The sequence below is a fragment of the Narcine bancroftii genome, chromosome 4 (genome assembly GCF_036971445.1).
Source record: "Narcine bancroftii isolate sNarBan1 chromosome 4, sNarBan1.hap1, whole genome shotgun sequence".
In the NCBI taxonomy this organism is placed as follows: domain Eukaryota; kingdom Metazoa; phylum Chordata; class Chondrichthyes; order Torpediniformes; family Narcinidae; genus Narcine; species Narcine bancroftii.
The window spans coordinates 130,585,081-130,608,974 of NC_091472.1; the positions used below are offsets into that span (position 1 = coordinate 130,585,081).

Sequence of the window (23,894 nt, forward strand, 5' to 3'; positions counted from 1 at the left end):
TGGGATTGGTCAATTATTGCGCAAAGTTCATCCCTAATTTTGCTACACTGGCAGAACCACTGAGGAATCTAACCAGGAAAGGTGTACCATTCCATTTTGGCTCTGAGCAGAAGGAAGCATTCACAGCTCTGAAACAAAAACTGACGAATGCCGATACTCTTGGGTATTATGATCCGGCTGCACCAACCAAAGTCATAGCGGATGCTAGTCCTGTTGGTTTAGGAGCCGTGTTGGTCCAGATGCGTGATGTGGGACCAAGAATCATTACCTATGCCAGCAGATCTTTGACAGATGTGGAAAGGAGATATTCTCAGACAGAGAAAGAAGCACTCGGATTTGTATGGGCCTGCGAGAGATTCCCTGCATATTTGTATGGCATTGAATTTGAACTCATCACGGACCATAAACCATTGGAGGTGATCTATGCCACCAGGTCCAAACCGTGTGCCAGGATAGAACTGTGGGTGTTCAGACTCCAACCGTACAAGTACAGAGTAGTTCACATTGCCGGGAAAGCAAACATTGCTGATCCGCTGTCCAGATTGTTGAAAGATGGATGCCACAATCCAAGTCAGAATTGGGGACAGAAGCAGAGAGCTTTGTACGCTTCGAAGCTATTCAGTCAACACTGGAAGCTGTGACAACGAGGGAAGTCGAGAGAGAGTCCGAACATGACCCAGAACTCATGGAAGTTAGAGAATGTATCCAAAGTGGACAATGGGACAAGTGCATTCACAAGGCATATATTCCCATTAGAGACAAACTTTGTTGCATCGGGCAGTGTGTATTGAGGGGGTGTAGATTGGTGATACCACAGAGGTTGAGACCGAAGATCGTATCATTAGCTCATGAAGGACACCTAGGTATTGTTGGTACCAAGCAAAACCTCAGGAGTAAAGTATGGTGGCCAGGTTGTGATAAAGATGCAGAGAAATTTGTCAAAACCTGCCATGGGTGTCAACTCACAAGTAGGAGTAATCCTCCAGAGCCGATCTGGAGTACGCAACTCCCGACAGGACCGTGGATCAATGTAGCTGTTGATTTTCTCGGACCTTTACCAACTGGCGAGTCAATCATGGTAGTGGTGGACTACTACAGCAGATACTATGAGTACTCTGTGATGAGGTCAACGACCACTGAAAAAACAATACAAGCATTGGCAGAGATCTTCGCGAGATATGGATTCCCTGTTATGCTATACTCTGACAATGGTCCACAGTTCATTTCAGAGACATTTGCTGAATACATGAGGACCACAGGTATCCACCATCATAAAGTAACTCCTAAATGGCCGCAAGCCAATGGGGAAGTTGAGAGACAAAATCAGTCCATTGAAAAACGATTACGGATTGCTCATGCAGAAGGACAGAACTGGAGAGAAGCATTGCTATCCTATGTAGCTGTCTATCGGGCAACGCCTCATGCAACCACAGGAAAAAGTCCAGCAGAAGTACTTTTCGGGAGGAAAATCCGCACAAAAATGCCCAAAATAAAGGAAATCAGGGACGACCAGGAGATGAGGGACCACGATGCTGAAAAGAAGGGAGCAGCAAAGCTGTATGCAGACTCGAGGCATGGGGCCAGGTACTCAGACATCATGCCTGGAGATAATGTTCTTGTGAGGCAAGAGAATGGTGGTAAGCTAGACACACCTTATTACCATCAACCCTACACAGTTGTATCCAGAAGAGGCAGTATGGTGACAGTCAGGTCTCCAGCTGGATTCCTGTACAAAAGAAACGTGTGTGGTGTCAAAAAGTACCAATCCAGAGCGACACCGAGTGAAGTGGTTGGAAGTCCAATACAAGATGCTCAACCTGAGGGACCAGATGATGTCCCAGAGGTAGTTACCAGCATTCCCGATGAAGTGGCCAGAGTACCAGAAACACCAGAAGCCGCAGCGGGCAGTGTTTCCGGTGCTGAGGGTGAACAACCAAGTTGCGACAGTAGCATTGCAGGAAGGCTGAGACGGGACAGGAAACCACCTAAGCGATATGAAGATTTTGTGCCATATTTCTAATTGTGCCCGCATTATCACGAAAGTGAAAGTTTGTGATAATTGGAATGAGTTTCAATGAAGCGCAGTAATGTTACTCACCAAGGAAGAGAAATGATAATGGGAACATTTGGACAGTGATTTGATCAATACATCATAAAGTACATGTATGAGTGCTGTATGAATTGCATTTTTGTTTAGTCGACTATTTGGTATTAAATGAAAAAAAAAACAAAAGTATTGGAATTTAAACATGGGAGGTGTATAAATTTAAATGTTTACATTTTGCATATGTGGTGAGCATTGTATTAGTATAATTACAGAAGAACAGTTGAGCTATTATATTACATTGGGTTATAACAGGTTTATGTTACATTTTGTGAAGAGGGAATTTGAAGTTGTTTTTGTTTTGAATTTGAAGTTGTTTTGTTGGTTCAGAAGGCAGAAAAATGCTATTGATAGTGTTAAAGTGTTTACATTTAAACATAAAGATATAAAGTTTATTTCTGGTGAAAGGAGGGATGTCATGATAATGAATATGCATGATATGTATTAACCTGACCGGAAGTCAGATGGTATGCACTGGAGGTGGAAGGTGCAGGATGATGAAATAAGGGAAGCAGGAAAATAAAGACACTGAGATGTTCAACTGGTAAAGCATGTGGTGATGGTGTTATTAATTTCACATTTCTGATTTGTCACATTGAAGGAAAAATGCTGATTGAAGGAAAAATGCAGAGAGGAAATAATCCTGTTTGAAACTTATGCTTAGTCATTGTCTGAGGTCTGGTGAAAATGTAGGATCCTTGATACTTAAGTCAGTTGCTCTTTCAGAACTTTGAATTCTTTTGTAGTTTCACCTATTCGCAGAAAGTAAATTACCCGAGGGATCATTGAGGATATCTCAATAGAAAAAGGGTTCAGTGGCGCTTACCTTGCGTCAAGTACAGCCCCAGTTTATTATTGATTGTTTAATCATTTTCTTGTGGATACTTGGTGCAGTCTGCAGCATGCATTTAGCCTCACAATTGGTTCAGTCAAAACCACTCTTTCTCTTTATTGTACAAAAGCCATAGGAATGAGGGCATAGAGCTAGCTTTGGTATTGCATTGGGCACGAAACGTCTTGCGATGAGAATTTAATTTTTAGAATGATGTTTTGTTGAACGATGGACTATTTTTTGAAAATGAAAATGCGACATTTAGTAAAGACTATGTCCATTGATGACTGAAAGAAACGTGGATATTCTGTTTATGCCTGCTCTTTAATGTTGGTCAAGCCATGTGCAGATTCAATGTCGAGCTATCATGTCAGGGTAGGCTACGGTTTCACTCCATGGGACACTCTGACTAGTAGATCTTGTCTGCACTTCATGGGTGCGGAGAACCATTAACATTGTTGGCTTGCATTAATATAGCACCTTTTCATGCAGCAAAGACCTTCCCAGGTACCTTGATGAAGGGCTCAAAATGTTGGTTATGCATCCCTATCTTGGCTATATAAAGGACACTGTTTGACCTGCTGAGTTTATCCACCATTATGGTGTCTGCAGACTTTAGTGTTTTACTTCCTGTACCAGGTATGCATATCTAATCAATGTCCTGTATCGTCTACTGGAAGACCATAGATGAGAACAGATGTAATGTTAAGAGTAATGGTCTGAGGGACATCTGTGTGATTATACCCCTTAAAGGTGATCACTCTGGGGAAATGAACATTCTTGTTGCAAAGGAAAACATTGATTTTTTTTTGTCTTACAGAGCTCTGTCTTTGAAGAAAGCTTAATGCGCAGAATCTCTGGTAGCAGTAGTGTGCACACTCTCAGCAAAGCTGCTTTCATTGAGAAGGTCCGGGAGAGCAACGCGGCATGTCAGAGTGGAGATTTCACCACTGGTGTCCAGCTCTACACTGAAGCTATTGCAGCTGATCCTCAGAACTGCATTCTGTACAGCAACCGATCAGCTGTTCTGGTGAAACTGAATGAGTACGAGAAAGCTCTGGACGACGCTGTCAAAGCACAGCAATTAAACCCAAAATGGTCAAAGGTAGGACTTTCCCCAGCTCCTGGATTGCCCATACTAGAACTGACTTAATCCACTCCACTGTGCCAAGATCAATTTCCTCACTAGATGCTGCAGCTGTGTGATTGGCCAGTCTGATTGTCGAACCAATTCTGTTGATCTGAATGAGGTTTCATTTGCCATGTATGTGCCAAGATTTTGATGGATGACTGAGCATGGCAATCAAAGTTTGTGCTGTGGTTTTGCATGTAATTCTCCAGTTCTGTTGGGGCAGACAACAAAAGGGGTCGCTATACATGCTTATGATGTCATTAGGACAGCCAGGAAATCCGATCTGAACACCACTGGTTCAGAAGAACTGATGTCCTTGAGCAACTCATTTCTAATACTTTAAAATCTTCTAGTTAACTGGAACTCTTCTGATACTTCTTGGGGGAAGATATTAGGAAGAATCCATGATTTAAATGTGCCTGAAGTGAATTTTCCCAGTTGCTTGTAAAATTCCTTGGTAATAAGTGACTGATGCAGATCATCAGATCTTTGTGCTTGGCTTTAGTTCACATCAAATTGCAGTTTCACAAATATCCTGATGAAGACTGTGGGGAGTTGAAACATAGAGAGTGCGCAGAGGTTTCTGACAGCTGTGCGTGACTGCACTTTCTATCAGAATGGATGGAGAGTTGGATATTTATGATATATTTACTGCAAAATGGACACTCTTGCATCTGTTCAGAGTGTGTCAACATTTTGTTACAAGAATATTTATTCAAACTTTCTAACGGTTTCTGGGTGTCTGAATATAAACTTGCATATTCTCTTCCTAGCATATTTAACATCTGATTTTTGCTTATTAACAGCTTTAAGTCTTTCAGTACATCATGCATATTAAGACCTTCTCGAAGTCAGGTAGGTGTGTGAAACAGCAGAACACAATACACAGTTCAGCGAGAAGAGGCTTTGGCCATTGAATTACACAAAATGTACACAGAGGTTTTGAGATTTAGTTTCATGTAGCATGGAGTGGGTACTTTTCCCACGATGTCTGTGCTGGCCGTCAATGTCTCGAAGGTTAGATCACATGGAATAAAGGGCGGATGAGAGAGTTGGATACAAACTTGGCTTGGTAAGTGATAGGTGTTGTTCTCCTTCTATATCAATTTGTAAAAGCATGTATTTGGCATGTTTAGTAAGTGTGTGGATGACACCAGAATTAGTGCTAGAGAGGAAAATTATCCAAGATTACCACAGGTTTGCGATCAACCTGGAAAGTGGGCTAAAGGAATGGCAGATGAAGCTTAAACTCTGACAGGTTGAGAAATGCATTTTATTGAGTTAAACAGGACTTGCACAAGGCCCTGAAGCGTGTTGGGTGAAGTAAGTGTTCAGCTCCTTGCTTTCATTGATCGGGGCCTCGAGTACAAGAGTTCCAAGACCGTGTTGCAACTGTGCAAGACGTTGGTGAGATCATGACTTGGAGTATTGTGTAGTTCTGGTCGCCTAGCAATAAGAAAGATGCCATTAAGCTGGAAAGGATGCAGGAGAGATTCACAAACATGTTACTGGAACGAGGAGTTTGGGTACCAAGGAGAGACTGGATAAGGCTGGGGCTTTGTTTATTGGAACTTTGGAGGCTGAGGGGGGAACTTAGAGGTATATAAAATCATAAGTGGCTTGGATTATATTTTTCCCAGGGAATGGGAGTCTAAGACTAAAGGGGGTAGATTTAAGGTGAGCGGGGAAAGATTCAAAGAGGAGCTGAGAGGCAATTCTTTTCCCCAGAGATGATGGTGGGTCTATGGACGAGCTGGAAAGTGCAATTAAAAGATATTTAGACTGGCACAAAGAGGGATATTGGCAAAATGGGACTGTGTATGGCAGGCAACTTGTCAGTGTGGACAACTTGGGATCAGAAAGAAGGGTGTGTGTGGGAGGACCTGCATAGATCAGGAGAGAGAAAGGAGAAAAAAAAGTTTGGTTAGCCTGAAATTGCTTCCCCATCCAGCTCTCCTCGGTTCCTTTCGCTCTCCTTCTGATCCACACAGGCCCTCTCATCCCTTTTCTTTCCAACCTGCCCCTGCCCCCTGTTGCCCAATTTCTCCCCCTCCCCATCCTCAGCTGGGTTCAACTGCTGACCTGGTTTCTGGTTTCCCACCCCCTCCACCCCCATGTCCCCATCTGCCAACCATCCCTCCCTTATCTGATTGCACTCATCAACTTTTTAATCAGATGCCACAATCTTCACTCTCTGTTGTCTCCACTGTCCCAGCCTCTGTTGGTTTCTCCACCCTTCTAGCCCCCACGTGGCTCCTTCAACCCCTCCTTACTTGGATCCACCTCTCCCTTGCTTCTTCTCTGACACAGATGCTGCTTGTGTTCTCCAGCAGTTTTTTTTTGTGCTCTAGATTTTCTGTACCTCACAAAGATTTGCGCTTGTCCTATGTCATTTGAGATTGTTAAACTGCCTCAGCAGATCACTTTTGAGATGAAGTGATCTGCAAATTTGAACCATCTGGAAGTTAGCCTTTTTATCTCTTAGTCATGACCCAAGCCTGCATTAAGTTCATTTCCTAGTTGCAGCAGTGCTGGGTGCATCTATTCCTTTGAGTATAGTTTTGGACTGAAAAACTTTGTAAATGACTTTTTCCCTTTTCATTCTGACGGAGTTTTGCAATTGTTGCGTATTAGAGGTAGAAACACAATTCTGGAGAAACTCAGCAGGTCAAACAGTGTACGTACTTTATATAGATAAGATAAAGATACATAGTCAATGTTTTGGGCCTGAGTCTTTCATCAAGGTATGAGCAAAGTGTGGGCAGGTGCCCGAGCAAAATGATGGGCGGGGGGGGGGTAATAGGCAGATAGGTGGATAAGAGAGGAAGGGCACACCAGCAACAGGGAAAGGGAGGGAGGAGTGGATGGCTCTGTGAATGCAGAGGGAAAGGGTCAGAGAACTGGAGGAAAGTAGACAGAGGGATTGGAAAGAGGGAGATCAGGGAGTGGGATAACAGAACAGGAAAAGTTGATGTTAATGCCATTGGGTTGGAGATGCTGAGATAGAATATTAGGTGTGGCTCCTCCAATTTACAGTTGCCCTTGGTTTGGCTTGGTTTATATTAGGGGCGTATAAAATTGTTTATCATTTAATATCTCTTCACCGTCCTTCCCCTGCAATGCAGTGCTTCTGAGGCTGTTGGTGCCCTCTGGTGGTGGTCCATACCTTTGCACGAGCATTTTGTTAACATTCAACTTTTCAGTGCTTCTCTCCACACTCTTGAAATGAATGACAAGTACGAATTGACCTTTAGAGCTAGTCATGCATTGGCTTAAATCAACCCTCTTCTCAGCAATGCGTGTAGTTTCAAGTCCACTAAAGCAATTAGAATGAGAAGAGGTCAACCAATCAGCAGGAAACTAAGCTTGCCACGATCTCGAGCATCCAGTGGTATATCTGAGACAGTATTTATGTTTAGTTTTCATACTTCTGGATTTCATCTTGCTGTAGTTGTACAAATAAAAGATGAAAAATTGATTGTGAGGAATGAAATACCTTTAATTGAAAAGCAAGAAACTGCAGATGCTGGAACATGTTGGAGAAACAAAAAAAAATTCTGAGTAGGTCATGCAGCATCAGAGGAGAAAGAAACAGAATTAGCTTTCTGGGCAATGGTCCTTTCTCAGAACTTCTATCAGTGCCATTCTCTTAAACTGAAATTTTGTGGAACAAATATATTTTCTCTCTCCATTCTTAACTTGTGAACTCATAAAGTTAAGAATGACCCTGTTTTGCAATATCTGTACGCTGTAATTGACATAAGCTTCCCATTATGTCTGGCAATTTGAATGAGAAATTCTGTACGCTAGACCAGACTGTATAGGCTGAAATTATGATGGTTTATTTACAATTGAAACTTAAGAACTAGGCATTGTAGGACAGCACAGAGGGCAGTATTGTTAAAGCCCGACCTAATGTCACTATTTTGTTATCTGAAGGAAAAAGTAGTCAGTTTTTGTAGTCTTTTATGTTTCTTTCACATGCCATTTTCCATCAAATTCAAAATTTCCAAAACTTTAAACAATCCTCCTCCACAGGCCTCCAGTGCAGAAAGCAAATTTTACTTTGAAGTTTGACTGCTAATCAATTGTGAAATGAGACAATCTTTTTTTCCACTTCAACATATGGCAAAATGCAGCCTATTCAGGAGCTGCTGAGGTTGAAGTACCGCATTGTATGGGTTTTCTGCACCAAAAAGGTCATGATAAAAGTCAGCTGTATGGTACAGGGTTCTGTGGGTTATAACTTGTTGGGTCATGCCAACCTTTGGATTGACAGAGCATCATTTCCAGTCAAGATCTGGAGCAAAATTTCCTTTATCCAAGGAAATGAGAATCAAAAGAACTTTCCTGAAACTGGACTTCAAAATTGGAAGAGAAAATTGATATTCTTATTCTGATTTACCATTGCATGGGAAAGAAAAGCGATGCATTTCATGACAGTTCTCCTTTTGTCTCAGCGGAACCACCGATTCCTCCCACACACATTTTCTGACAGGTTGGGCAGCCTCTGACTATTGCAATAATGGCACATGGAAGAGGTTAAAGCAGTTGAGAAGCAGCATACCATTCTGAGCTTTAAATAAACAAAATAAATTGAACTTTAATGTCGATCTTTGGAACAAGAGGGTAAATGGATCAAAAATACCTGCACAGGTTGAATTAACACCATCTCAGGAACAAATGCTCAGCATTGTCCAAACTCCGAAGGTTCCGAAATGATAAAGTCAGACACTCAGCTCACTTCAAGCCAGCGCTCAATGAAAGAAAAAGTTGTGCAAAGTGTGGGAGGTCTCTGCACCTTTGCTCAGTTCAAATCAGTAGCTTGGATTCAGAGGAGGACTTTGTGACAACTTGGAGACAATTTACACTCTTACTTTGGAGAAAAAGCTTTCACATTGTAGCTCTCTTGATAATATAGTATTATATAATCCCAAAATGTTTCTGACTTTGTTTTCCATTTGCTTTGATGTGATATTTCTCAGTTTATTTTTGTGCTAGTAGTTGGATTGATCAAGGTAACTGAATTGATTTTTATAATCTCGAGCTCTTGAGAATTTTTTTCATAAAGTGTAAGCATACTGATTTTTTTTTCTACAAACCTGCTTACCAGGTTGGATCATTGATATGCGATTATCTCCAGTCTGTGGTGGCTCAAGTCCAAATGGGTTTTTGTATTTCTAATGAAGCCAAGCTCTGAATCAAAATTAACACCAGATTCATGAATGAATCTGATTTAAAATAATCCAGGGTTCTATTTCTTCACCTTTTGAGTATGAGCCAATTATCTGCTGCCTGTTAACAATGCTGGAAAAGAATAGAGAGATAAAAACTATTAGTGCTTTTCCCATCTATTTCAAAAGTGTTTTTTCCACTCATTGATGTACCTTTTGAAGTGGGATATGTGAAAAGCAAACTCCACAAGCAATGGTGAGATTGGATGAATTTCCTTAAGAAATGTTGATTGAAGGAAACCTCATTTTTCTTCAGTACAATGCCATGGGATCTTTCAATCCACTTGAGTGAGTGGACCTGACCTGAGCTTAACATCTCTCCTGAAGGCAAGGTTTTAACTTGTGCATGGGAGTGCCAGGATAGGTTTTAGTGCTGAAGTTCCAGTAAATGGATTTGAGCAAAAATCTTGTTACTTGCGGAGGAGGGTGCTACTAATGAAGCCACAGCTGATTTAGCCAGAGCACCTCAACTTCCCTACGATGTGCCATTGGTTCTTTAATATCTACTGGCGAGGCTGATGTTTTAGGACATGGAACATGACAGCACAACCCAGGTTCTTTGGCCCACGATGTTGTCCCGACCTATATGAAACCTTCCCTATCTCTTACCCATAACCCTCTATTTTACTTCCATTTACTTCTCCCAGAGCTTTTTAAATGTCCCTATTGTACCTGCCTCCACCACGACCCCTGGCAATGCATTCCTGGCACCCACTATGCTATGTAAAAAAAAACGTACCCCTGACGTCTTCCCTAAACTTTCCTCTCTTCATCTTGTACAGATGTTCTATGGTGTTTGCTACTCTTGCCCTAGGAAAATAAGGTACTGGCTGTCCACCCTGTCTATTCATCTCATAATCTTGTAGACCATTATTAAGTCACCTTTCATCCTTCTTCACTCCAAAGAGAAAAACCCTAGCTCTGTTAACCTTGCCTCATAAGATTTGTTTTCCAATCCAGGCAACATCCTGGTAAATTTCCTCTGCACCCTCTCCATAACTTCCACATCCTTCCCGCAATGAAGTGACCAGAATTGAACACAATATTCCAAGTGTGGTTTAACCAGTTTTCTTCATCATTGGGTAAGATTTAATGTAATTGGAAGATATGGGGATATTTGTGTACGTTGTTTGGGATTATTTCCTGGTTACCAGGAAAGGTTGTAGTGGTGCATTCAAACAAGGACTGTAAATCTGATTTACAGTCAACTGTTGAGCAGCCAGAACTTGAGTGGTGTTCTTCAACTTTAGCTAAATAAAAGGCTTACGATTAACTCCAGGTTGTATTAAGTTCAAAGTGGTTCTCAAAAATAGGAATGAAGCACTTTGATTACTGTACAAATGATGAAGTTCAGTACAGGATGAACACCTGATTTTGGACATATCACCAATAAACAATTGGGAATCTTTTTGGACTTTTGTTTTCTGGGGACATAAATTCATGGTGGACTGTTTCCTGCTGCAGATTAAGATCCCTCATTCATTTGTCTCTGAAGGTATCACTCAGATTGGTGTGCAAGTCGAGACGATCACACACACTTTATGGGACCTTGCCTGGGATTGAGGCAGACCGTTTCAGATGGTGCCAAGAAAGTTTATGTTTTTCAAACCCATGATCAGCATTACTGGACAACTCTATGTAGGACCATATTGATAGATGGATTCATTCCAAGTACTTGCACCCGAACCAATGTTTGAACCAAAAGGGTCAAGAGAGCGAGAAGCTGTTGCCAAAAGCTGAGGATACTGCAGTCCTGACAGGAATCACATAAGCCCTGATTTAGTGCATGGATTAGTCTGCAAAATTACTCTACTACTCGTATAGTTTTTTTGGTGGGTTCTGAATAGGCCTTGGTGCTATACACCTCACATGTTACCAAAGCTAAAAAAGATAGCAGGAGTTTCTTGGATCTTGAACCCCAACTGCCAAGCTCCTGAAGGGAATTTCCATTGCCTTTGTTACTAGGGAGGTCCTACAACATTGTGTGTGGATTCGAAAAAATAAATAGAACATGAAAGGCCAGACTTGATAGTGATGGACAGGAATTTATTATCTTTGAGACCTGCTGCTTTTAAGGAAAATGTAATATTTCAAGCACTCTAAAGAGAACCCGAGGGTGAAATATCAGCTTTGTCCTTTGCCGTACTGGTGCACAGTAATGAGTCAATGCATTTCAAGACAAATGCATTGAATACGGAGTAATTTGAGATGCATTTTGAGATCCCTTAGCACCATTTAAAGGAAAGTAATGTTGTCTCTGGTGTCCTGGCCAACAATTTTCTCTCAACTAACAAGTGAAAACATATTGTTTGGACATGTATTGCATTTCTCATTGTGGGACCTCTACTATTTTCAAACTGGTTGCCACATCACAATTGGTTGGAAATGCATTCAAGTCTCTACTTGCTTTTATTTGAATCTCAGCAGTATTTTGTGATTATCATTTAGCATGGTTGAAGGTGTTGGCTTTTTGATCCCTGATGTTGAATGAGGATAGGCTGGATCCGTGTTTGAGATTCCAGTCTGTATCTGGCTGTTCTAATGGTTCAGAAACATGTTGATAAAAGGCAGGACAACATTCTTCCCCAGCCTCATCCACAAACTCGAGACCCATCATTTCACCATATTGCACTTTGTGGGACCTTACTGTTCAAGAGAATGACTAACATAACGAGTCACAGCTTTAATTTATTTAATGTGGAACAAACTGAAATGTTATTTCAATGCGAAGGAATTATAAATCTGACTTTGTGTTTACAGGCTGCCTGTAATTAGTAAAGGTTTTTTTTTTGTTTTACTGTATTGTGGATCATTGCTACCTCTCAACAACTTCTGGGCAAAGGAATTGGGATTATAACGGAGTCTTGCTGCAGTTTTTATATAATAGAAACCGAGTAGTTCAGAACAGTATGAGCATTTGTCCTATCAAGTCTCCTTCACATCCAATTTAATCATGATTGCTCATTCAAATTCAGTACCCCATTCCTACTTTCTCCCTCTATCCCTTGATCCTTCTAGTCATAAGTATTATAACTTCCTCCTTCTTGAAATATTTAATTTAACTGCTTTCTACAGTGTAGGATTTCACAAGTTCACCATCTTCCAGGTAAAGAAGTTTTTCTTCATTTTGCTTCCATGTGGCTCACCCCTGTTTGTCAGGGCCTTGAACTCTCCCCTGCGAATGGGATCAGGCTTCCTCCATCTAGTTTGCTCAGTCCTGCAGAAAACTTTATGAGATCTCCTTCATTCTTCTAAGCACTGATAAATATATGCCTGATTGAGCCACTCAATCTTCATACAGGAATTAATCCATGCTCCCTCCATGGCAAGAGCATTCAACCCCACAGAAGGAAAACAGAACCACACATAATACTGAAGATGTGGTTTCACCAAGGTACTAATTGCCTGACTACTCCTGTACTCAAATCCTGTGATCCGAAGGCAAACTATTATTTACCTTCTTAACCATCTTGTTCATCTGCATGCTTACTTTTAGTTTCTGGAGCATCAGTGCGCCCAGGTCTCATTGCACCTCTCCCTCTTCCAATCTATCAGCATTCAGATCCACCTTCCCATTTTTGCTCCTACACTAAATAATCTCACATGTATCAATTGCATCTATCTCTTTGGAGAATCCCTTTTCTGACTTCCATTCAAATTTGTGTTGTGTTCAAATTTGGAGATAGTGCATTTAATTTTATCATCTAAATCATTCATGTTTATTGTGAATTGCTAAGTCACTAAGTCATTAAACCCTGAGAGACTCAAGTCATTGTCTGCCCTTCAGAAGAGGAACGGTTTATTGCTACTTGCCACTTTCTCTCTGCCACTTAGTTCTCTGCCCCAAAACTTTCATTTTGCATGCTAATCTTACAGTAGGACTTTATCCAAAACCTTCTGAAAGTCCTATGCACCATTTTTGAAAGTTTTCCCTTTTTCCACTAATTACTTGCTCACAAATATACAGTGGATTAGTCAGGCATGATTTCCTTTCATAAATCCAGGCCAACTTTCCCAATCTTGTCATTACTTTTCATGTGCTCTGCTCTAACATCTTTTATATCTGATGAACATGATGGGATCTTACTAACGTGCTACAGCCTGGCCAGGAATTGGGTTGTGATGTAATTGCTGTGTGGCCTCTTGGGAGTGGGAGTGTTGTTCCAAAACTAACTGTTATTCATGCAAACCCATACTCATTCCACCACCAGTGCAGCACCAGTATGTTTCTATTTTCCTTCTTGTTCCTGTGGCTCCAGCACTGTTTTATTTGTTCTGTAACTCAAGCCATTGCATTTCAGAGAATCCTGCAGAATTCTCTGTTTAGCTGGATATGAATGAAAGTGAAAGCAGATGGATCCCTGCAGGCTGCAGTATGGTTGTGTTGTTTATAACTGGCTAAGTCCAATCCAAACTCACAGCCAACAGAGAGAGAAGCTGTGATCCCAGTCAGTCTGCACTGACATCAACCTTTACCATGGAGCTAAAGGACAGGACAGTAACTAACATGAGAGGAGTCACTCTCTTTAAACTCAACCCATCCTTTGTTCAGTTTACAAGCTTGGATATTTTCCAGCAATATACAAATGGAATTAAAGTCTTTGTGTCCTCCCATAATATGTCACTAATTTGTGTATAGCTTTTTGCTCAGAGCCCTATTTATAACTCTACAGCTGTTTGAACTCAACAGTTGATATTTACTTTTACAGTAATAACTTCCATATATTTCACATAGAACTTTGTATCATCTGAACTCTGACTGCATGTCTCTGTTCCTTCCCCTTCCTCTTTTTATCTTTTCTCCTTCCCTCTGTCCCTCTCTCCCTCTTTGTTTGTACTCTTGCACTTGGTTTACTAAGATGAATTCTGATGTATCACTGACTGAGGGATTTGTTTTTAAAGTGAAGCTTAGCTTCACTGTTCCAGCACAGAATGTTTCCTTATTTTCTTTTATTCTACTTTTATTGGGACCGAGATCCAGGGCCAATGGGACCTCAAAAGGGGTATTTCTTAAAGTGAAGCCTAGCTTGTGATTTGTGTGTCCAACTGAAAATAACATTGTCTACATCTTCAGTCTTTCCAGCCATTGAATGAATGATCTCTAAGAAAGCAACCAGAAGTATGGAAGATTGTTCCCTTTGTATTCCTGTGGATGCCAGTTGTAGCATTCCAGATAAAATTCAGACCTGGACTCTCAAATATGGAATTCATTGGCTATTGCAGTGGTTGATGTGTAGGCTGGAAACTACAGATTCGCACAACATTTAATCCACCTTAATTCTAAGCTCATCTCAAGCCATCCTTTTCTTTCCAGAACCTTGAATGTTTCAAACTTCTGGAAAATCCCTGTCCAACTCCCTTCCACCAGCTTCTTTCCTTTTTCTTGCCAGCCATCCTAAAGTCATGGCCAGCTTATTGTCTGACCATAGGACATTACTGCTCCTTGTCCTCCGTGAAATCCCTGCGGAGAATGCCCAATAATGCGATGCTCAATGTCTGTCCTCCATTCTCCTGCACAGTCCCTTTGAACCTTTACTGAAGCAATTGTCATCAAATCATTCCCAGTATTAGTTTTCTTCCTATTTTCACAAGAACTATTCGTGGTCTCCACAGTCAAAGCCTTGACAACCATCATCTCCAGACATGAAATTATCTTCCACATGTATGGTGTGACATTCAAATCCATCACTGTTTTAGATCCCACCACTAACTCTTTACAGAGTATCTGAATGGTAGTCATTTTCGTTCATGATAACCAGTGACTATGTCAAATGAAATATTGGAAAAAATAATATAATTCCTGGCCATTAGCATAATCTCTGAACCATTGTAATAAATTGCTCTGCTCCCTCTCAAGGTAAATAAAACCTATTCCCAGCCCAGAATCCAACTCAGTCTTGAGATGGACTGATTGGCACTTTTGTGGTACAAATGTTATTTGCCATTCTGAGTCCATTCCAAGATGTTGTTAAAGGCTTGGTGTGCAGGAATGAGTTGTTTCATTTACTGAGGATTTTCAATGGAATTTGACATTGTACATTCACAAACTATTTCTACTTTTGATGGAATGGGAGATCAGGGATGAAGAAGATGAAGATTCACTTTTTCAAGTTTAGAAGGATTTTGGATAAGGCCTTAATAACAAAGGCAGCCATTCTCCCATCCCTGTTAGAATTCAGCCATTCGACCCAAGGTTATAGTGAGCTCCGTGGAAGAGGGTGGCATTCGTACATGCAGCCCTTTGTGCCAGCATCGCAAGTTGGCACTTCATCTTTAGGTATGCCACATGATGTTCACAGCAAGCCATCTAAGCTCCTCATTGAACTGCATCAACTGGATTAATGGCAATGGGAGAGTGAGGGATGTGATGAGCTATAACATTAAAGACTGTGGTATTTAGTCTATTATGTTACAGCCTTTTTAACATTTCCCCTTTTCAATTTTAAATCTACAATTTTCATTGCTCAAATAATTCATTATAATGCTCACCTGTTTGATCACCCCAGAAAATGCAAAGATGAAATAATGAATTAATATTTTTGCCATATCCCTGCTGTCACAAAATTATGAGGGGGGTATAGATAGAATAAATTCAAGCAGGCTTTTTCTATTGAGGTTCAGTGAGATAAAAACTAGAGGACCAAGGTTAAGGGTGAAAGGGGAAAAGTTTAAAGGGAATGTTAAAGGGAACTTCTTCACCAGAGTGGTGGGAGTGTGGAATGAGCAACCATCGGAATTGGTAAACGAAGGCTCAATTTTGGCATTTAAGAAAAATTTGGTGCTGGCTGAAAGTTGTGGGTTATGGAGGAATATGGTCTTGGTGCAGGTCAATGGGACAAGTCAGAAAAATAGTTTGGCACAGACTAGAAGGGCCAAAGGCCTGTTTCTGTGATGTAGTGTTCTATGATTGCCAATGTATTGCTCTGGCTGTCACTTAATAAATTTAAATGTAATTTTTAAAAAAAATTAGACAGACAGCACCATAACAGGCCTATTCAGTCCACGAGCCTGTGCCACCCAATTTGACCTTCAATCCCGATGTGTTTTGAAAGGTGGGAGGAAACCAGAGCACCCAGAGGAAACTCATGTAGACACGAGGAGAATGTACAAACTCCTTACAGACAGTGCTAGATTTGGACATTGGTGCTGGAACAGCGTTGCGCTAACCGCTATGCTAGCTGTGTTGCATAGCTCAATTCCTATCCCAAATGACTTGTTTTTGTGGATGTATCTGTGAAATATCTTCTCCCTTTGCTTTGTATTCCTTGATTATTTAACTTGCATTTTAGAATGGCACATTTAACATGGCGGATGCTCCAGAGTTCTGGGGTGCCATTTGACAGAGAGCTATGTGGGGAGTATTTAGGCAAATAGCCAATCTTGACCAATGAGATAGACTTTGAAGAGTCTTCAAATGAGGAAAGAGAGAAGGGAGAGAGAACTGGAGCTTTGTTGCCTTGTCAGCTAAAGATGTGGCTAATTGTAGTGGATTGGTTAAATTTGGGGGCATGCAAGGCTGAAATTTGAGAAATCAGGTCAATTTATTTGGACAGGCACTTTCATCCCACGAGCCATGCTGCTCAATTACACCAAATTGATCTACACCCCTGGTACTTTTTGAAGGGTGGGAAGAAACTGGAGCACCCCGAGGAAACCCACGCAGACACGGGTAGGAAGTAAAAACTCCTTATAGACTGCTGGATTCGAACCCCCGATGCTAGTCCTGTAACAGCAATGTACTAACTGCGATTCTAAGCTTGCCAGGCCGATAATATTATTATAGAGGTGGGTGGGGGGGGGGAGGGGGGGGGATGTGAGCCCAGGAAGAGGTTTGAAAATAAGGTGTGATTTGAGAATACAATTCTTTTCCCAAATTCTCTCTTCCCAATTCACAGTGGATTCTAACCCACCAGATAATCTTCAGAGGGCAGGTTCAGGTCATAAAACTGCAGATGCTGAAAATCTAAAATTAAAATAAAAAATGCTGAGGAGACTCAGCTGGTAATTCAGCATCTATCAAAAGAAGCAGAGTGAACATTTTAGGTCAAAGATTCATTGACTGAATTGACCTGATACGTTAGCTTTGTTTATTTCTCCACAAATGCATCCAAACCTGCAGACTGTTTGCAGCCTTTTCTGTTTTGATTCTGGAGAGAATGTCCTGTATAAATAAGCTTTGATCATCCATCCTTGCATGTCTAGCAGTGAACCCACCCATTTCAAGCCATCCACCAGAATGTTATCTTGTGGAGAGTTTAATCATCTTGGGCTCTTTTGTGAAGGCTCGCTGGCTATGGATTTTGCTGGGAATGCTTGCTGTGTATATGTGTGGGAAGTTTGTGTGTGTGAGACTGCCGGTACTCATTATTGTTCTTTTACTGTGAAGAATCCATGAAGGGAACATTCATGTTTTTCATTAAAACATCTATAAACTGGCCTAAATAAACTGCAGGAAGAGGAGAGAAACTGAGGCCAGCAGCTTTAACAACCTTCATACTCGCGGTCAATTCTAAGAAAGGCAGGAAACTAAAAATTGTTTTCATGTGGCCTAATAAAGTGAATGTTACGAAGTTGGATACAAATCACAGATTTCAGATGGATGAGTTCAAAGATCTTAGATTTAAAGCACGAATGGACACTTGGCCCCTTCGTTGCATTTGCTTTTTACTCTGTCTTGTCCCTGAGTTAGAATTCCCACTTCAGTGCTGGATCAGTTAGTGATCCAGTTGAGGACTCCAGTCTCGTACTTCATGTTGAACCAGAGGGGTTTCTCGTGTCCATGCTTGATGAGTAACCTCACTTTGATCTTCTAGTCCGCGGTTCTATAGTTGACAGAAAATGAAGTTCATATTCCAAGATATTTTAGGAGTGATGGTTTCTCCTACCAACTCCATTTCTGTCAGTGAGTGCTGAATCCCCACAAGGTGCAGGATAAAGGATTGGTCTAGTTTTCTCAAATGATACATGCAGAGTAACTATTGGAATTTACCCATGTTCTGATTGGGAAGAGGGTATCTTTGGTAAGGTCTGTGCTGATCAGTGATACTCCCCCCTCCATACTACTCCATGCACTCTCCTGGAGGATCCCTCACCACATCAAAGGCACTTCAGGAGTGCCAGAATTCAAAGGCCCTTCCTCCACTCTTGGCGATCCAGACAGCGCTTGGTCTTTTTGTCCAACCTGGACTGTTGAACATTGGCTGGGTGGGAACTCTGGAGTGTGCAGGATCAATGAACATTCAAACTTATGAATTAGGTCCCCTCGCACATTCTCCACCGTTTAATGTAGACATTACCGATTCTGCATCCACTACCATTGAAGGAATTTTCCAAAGACTTGGTCCACTCAAAGAAAGAAAAAAAATCACCTCATCTCTGTCTTAAATGAGAAACCCCACATTTTTAAACTGTGATCTCTAGTTCTGGTATCTCTGACATCCATCCTCTCATGACCTTGTATTTCAACCAAATTTCTTCTCAGTCTTCTAAATTCCAAACCAGTCTATATAACCTTTCCTCACAAGACAATCCACCCATTCCAGTTATTACTCAAGTAAAGCTTCTCTGAACTGCTTCTAATGCAGTAACATTCTTCCATAGATAATAAATGTGTACAAAGGCTTTAACTGATTAATATCTAGTGGAGAATATTCTGTTATAGAACTCTCTTATTTCATGATGGGATCTCAAACTCTACACCTATGCTAGAGCCTAAACCTCCATTGTGAACTGTGAGCACTGGGTGGTGAAAAAAATGGTTCAGATGTAAATAATGGAAGGAGAACTGGAAATAAAGGAATGGTCAATAAATCAGGCAGCATCTGTGGTGGAAGAAATACTTCACTTGATGACTGAGAGTGAAGGAAATACTGATTAATGTAAAAAGTGTATCTCACTGGAAAAGTCTTCTCTAATATTCCTACTCAATTTAAATCCAGATTTATTTAGAACAGTGGTTCTCAACCTTTTTCTTTCTGCTCACATACTGCTTTAAGTATTCCCTATGCCATAGATGCTCTGTGATTACTAAGGGATTGCTTAAGGTGGTATGTGGGTGGAAAGAAAAAGGTTGAAAACCACTGTTTCAATCGTAACTAATTAACTCCAAAGGAAATGGACCAATGACAATTTTTCTCAAACAAAATATTTCAGTAACAATTGGGTCTAGAGCATTGATTCTCAACCTTCCCTCCCCACCCATATCCCACCTTAAGCACTCCCTTACCAATCACAGAGCACAGATGGCATAGTGGAAAGAAAAAGGTTGAGAACCACTGATTTAGAATTTTAAGAAATGCCATGTGAAATCAGCTTGTAAGAAATTAGATTTAGTGCCCAAAAGCATTAAACACACGGAAAGATCATTGGTGTTGTTAACATAATCACTTCTGTGGTGTGGTTGCTCTGGTCTCCACCTGCATTACTGTGTGCATTGGGAGAGATGGACTGATTCAGCTACATTAGACCAAGACACCTTCTGCTCTTTCATGTGGATGAAAATCTCCATGACATCACATGTGACCCTTGCATAATGGGAGTGGGGGGCTGTTTCTTAAAAAAAGTTCATATCGCAATGCTCCCTAACAAGATGCTGCCTCATCTGTGCTTATGTCAACAAATATGAGTTGAAAAAAAAATTACATTTTATTCCCTATCATAAATAGTGATTGTAAGTTCTGGAAGGGTAAATTTCCATTACCCAACTGGCTGTGATACAGGAGTTCCCTGTATTCCAAAGAAGGAACAAAGCCCAAGCTGATTTTTATCACAAAACTTCTAAAATTAAAGATAGATGATCTGGTCATTATCACAAAGCTTTCTGTAGCACACACTGTATCTAAATTTTTTTTTGCGCTAGAACCATGATGATATGTCAAAAGTATTGTTTGCTTGGGAAACCTGCATGTCTCAGAAAATGAGAACTCAGGCCTTGTTACATTGGGACCAAATACAGTAAAACTCCTGTTATTCCAGAATGCAAGAAACTGGCAAAAAAAGTCACAGAAAATAACTTGGTAAAAAATACGAAGTTGAAAACTGGTGCTCCTGGCGGTTAGTTCACCAATCACACAACATACAATCTCAAGCAACCAAAAAAGTCATTTACCTGGCCTCGACTAATCTCTAAAGGTGCCGATAATGAGGGTTTTACTGTACCTCTATCTAGAATCTTGACATTGTGTCACATAAGCCTTAAATTAAGCAACAATTTGTTTATTATGGGACAATTTTTGTTTGGAAACAGGCTAAAGTTCAGCAAGAATTGAACAATGAGAGATACATTTCCTAAATTTGTGATCAATGCATATGGGAACACGAGAAATTGGAGCAGGAGTCGGCCGTCTGGCCGGTCGAGCCTGCTCTGCCATTCAAGAAGACCGTGGCCAACCTGGCCATGTACTCAGCTCCACTTACCCATCTGTTCCCCATAACCCTTAATTTCCCCATTATTCAAAAATATATCTGTGTCTTAAATACATTTAATGAATCAGTCTACTATTTCCATGGGCAGAGAATTCCACAGCCACTACTCTCTGGGAGAAGCAGTTCCTCCTCATCTCTGCCTTCTCCCCTGAATCTGGAGGCTCCTTCCCAAGTAGTTGTAGCCTCACCTGCTCCTAATTTAAACATACATTTTTGTATGCACTGTCCTGGTCCTCTCACAAAACTGTGTCTCATTCTATTCTCTCTCTCTCTCTCTTGTCGCACTTGCACTCTGGTGCACTCTACTGGCGCTCCCTCAGGCTTGTTCTCTCTGGAGTTCACTCTTGTGTGGCCTCAGCATGGGTTGTGTCAGTTCCTCGACCGACCTTGCAGTGTGTTTCTGCAGATGTGTAATGCAGCTCCCTCTGTTGTTTGTGAGAGACTCAGCAGCTCTGGTGATTGTTTCTGTTTAATATTTAAGTTTGGATCAGGAAACCAATGTTAACTGGATTGGAAAACAAACACAGTTTGTTGTCATGCCAAAGGTTGCCTGGTTATCTAGAATATCCTGGAGCTCAGAGAACAAAGCCTAGTGGTTTTGGAGATTGGAAGTTTTAATCCAAGAAATGATGGTGAATGTGAATAAAATCTGGAAATGCAAAAAGAAATGAGTTAACAAGTAAAATTTTACTATCATCTGACTCTATGTATCAAACTAGACGAAACAACATTTTTCCAGACCACGGTGCACACAGAGAGACATAATAATTAAGATTACAGATTTCTTTATTGTCATGTAATAAAGATAGCACAATATTACAGGGAATTTGCTTTCATCTGCCATAAGGCAGACAGATTCGCCATCGACAGAAACTGCCTGAAGCAGGACTTACAGTCAGAGAAAGAGAAGCAAAAGAGAGTCCCCGAGTGTCCGTGTATTCACCTCCAGCACTGTCGCATCTCCTGCAGTCACACAGAGTCTAGTCCAAACCATTAGCCGCTCAAGCTCTAGATCCAAACCTACGACGCGATCAGGAAACATTCAGTGCCCTTGGCACCATCTCCCATCCCGGTTGCAATACCTGGTACCACTTCAGCCAGTCTCGAGCCAGTCTCCAGCAGTCCACAGCCAGGTGTGAATTCCTCCACAGCAGTCTCCAGCATCCGTGGGTTCTTTGCCTTGAGCGTCAAACAGCCCACGACCTATGTGCTCTTCAGCTGCAGAACCTCTCACTGCTCTGCCGCCATGATCACCACCTTCTCTGCTTCTCCTTCTCAAACGGGGGGATGGGATGGGGGGGTGGTCCTCTGGTGCCTCGCACTAGTCCTCTGCTTCCCTGGAGTCTGCAACCCCTCATGGATGCTGTTGATCATCTTGGGCGCAGACCCCACGGTGCAGAATTTTAAAATAATTGACTCCATTAACAGGCCATTTCAAGCCTGAACAGAGCTGACGGCAGCCACACTGGATGGTTGGGCTCCGGTGGGAGCTCTGTGTCTCTGTTCCCTGCTCTCTGGGGCCCACACTAGTGGTAGCACTGCCATTACAACAGCAGCTCCAGCAGCGTGCGTGAGGATATAATATAAACTAAAGAGATTTAAATGATGTGAAAACTGAAAAGGTGTGTAAGCATTTGGAATGAGTCTTGTCATTAGAACATGGGGAAAGTGGCCTTGTCTTAATAACTATTAATGAACAAGTCCATTTGCTAATGGGCTTAGCTGCTGGATATGGAAAGCTGATTGTCTTTGTGAAGATTGGTTGCTTGATTGCTTTTATATGGAATTAGCTAGAAACTGGGCATTAGGGTTATAATTGTCTATTTGCAGTCAGAACTTTGTCAAAACAATTTGAAAATAAATAACTTCCTGGGTACTTGCTGCATAGAGACCCTCAGAGGAGAGGTGCTTCAGTAGGTGTCTTTCCAAAGAGCAATCATGTTATATTCATGGTTACTCTGGATGAAGACACTATCTAAATGAATGTGTTGCATTATGACCACATTGTAATCTTTTCCAGATATGAATTGTCTATTGAATTATAAGCATGAACAATTTGTGATGGAGCAAAGGAAGTTAAAGAATATTTAAACTCGAGCAGGGATCAGGAAATCAGCTTGTTGAGTCTGCTCCACCATTCATTAATTTGGTTGATTTTTCTATTGGTCTCAACTCTTTTTTTCGAGTTGAACTCTACAACCCTCTAAATCTAATTCACATTCACAAGATCAAGCTTATTTCTTTGTGCATTTTTGAGATCAGGATTTTTTGGAAAACTATTTTTAAACACTCAGATGTTATTCCCTGGTTGACTGAAGGTGTGGGAGATTATTTTATTTTCCTTATATAAGAACCATAGACAGAAACAGGCCCTTCGGCCCATCTAACCCATGCCAAACTATTATTCTGCCTCATCCCAATGACCTGCACCCGGACCACATCCCACCACCTTTGTACCTTTCTGAATTTTTCTGAAATGTCAAAATTTAGCCTGCATCTACCACTTCAGCAGGCAGCCCTCACCACTCTCTTCCTGAAGAAGTTACGCCTAATGTTCCCTTTAATCATTTTCCCTTTCACCTTTACCCTATGCCTTCCAGTTCCTGTCGCACCTTAACCTCAGTGGAAAAAGCCTGTTTGCATTTACTCTATCTATAATTCTCATAATTTTGTATACAATAACTAAGAATTTGAAAATTGCCATTAATGAAAAGATAGATTGAGTCAGACAAGTACTTAAATATTTAAGCTGAACTGGAGGCAGGTGTGGTGGTAATTGCTACAGCAGGAAAGGAAAACACTCATTTATTTTCCATGGATACATTAAAACCTCATGTTTCACTGTCTGTGGTACAACTCTTAATAATTTCTTTCAAATTTCTTCAACCAGAATTATACTCTTCCTGCAGAAATGTCCAACAGGAATTTTAATCACTGATCTTAATTTCCCAACAGATTAAGCCAAACACAAGGTATGTATTAGACATATAAAATGATGAGATTTACAAATAATAACAAAACATATCTACACTATTACATTTTCTCTTTATGAAGATAAAGATATAGTAACATTCAAAAAAGTTGGTTGCTTTACAAGGATATTGTCAGAACAAAGAGAATACATTTATCGTAAAAGACCAACACCTATTTGGATAACAGAAAATGAAA

At 41.0% G+C, this 23,894-nt stretch overlaps 1 protein-coding gene across 7 annotated transcripts in view; it reads left to right on the forward strand.

Annotated features, from left to right (window-relative positions):
• ttc28 (tetratricopeptide repeat domain 28) overlaps positions 1-23,894 on the forward strand; it is a 1,007,267-nt gene that overhangs the window by 90,575 nt on the left and 892,798 nt on the right. For all 7 annotated transcript variants that reach the window (XR_011356152.1, XR_011356153.1, XR_011356154.1 and 4 more), the window contains exon 2: positions 3,757-4,041. Coding sequence is in view for 1 of the 7 variants with exons in the window: in XM_069932874.1 (XP_069788975.1) it covers positions 3,757-4,041 (285 nt within the window). In the remaining 6 variants the exon portion in view is untranslated. The remainder of the gene's footprint in view (positions 1-3,756; positions 4,042-23,894) is intronic.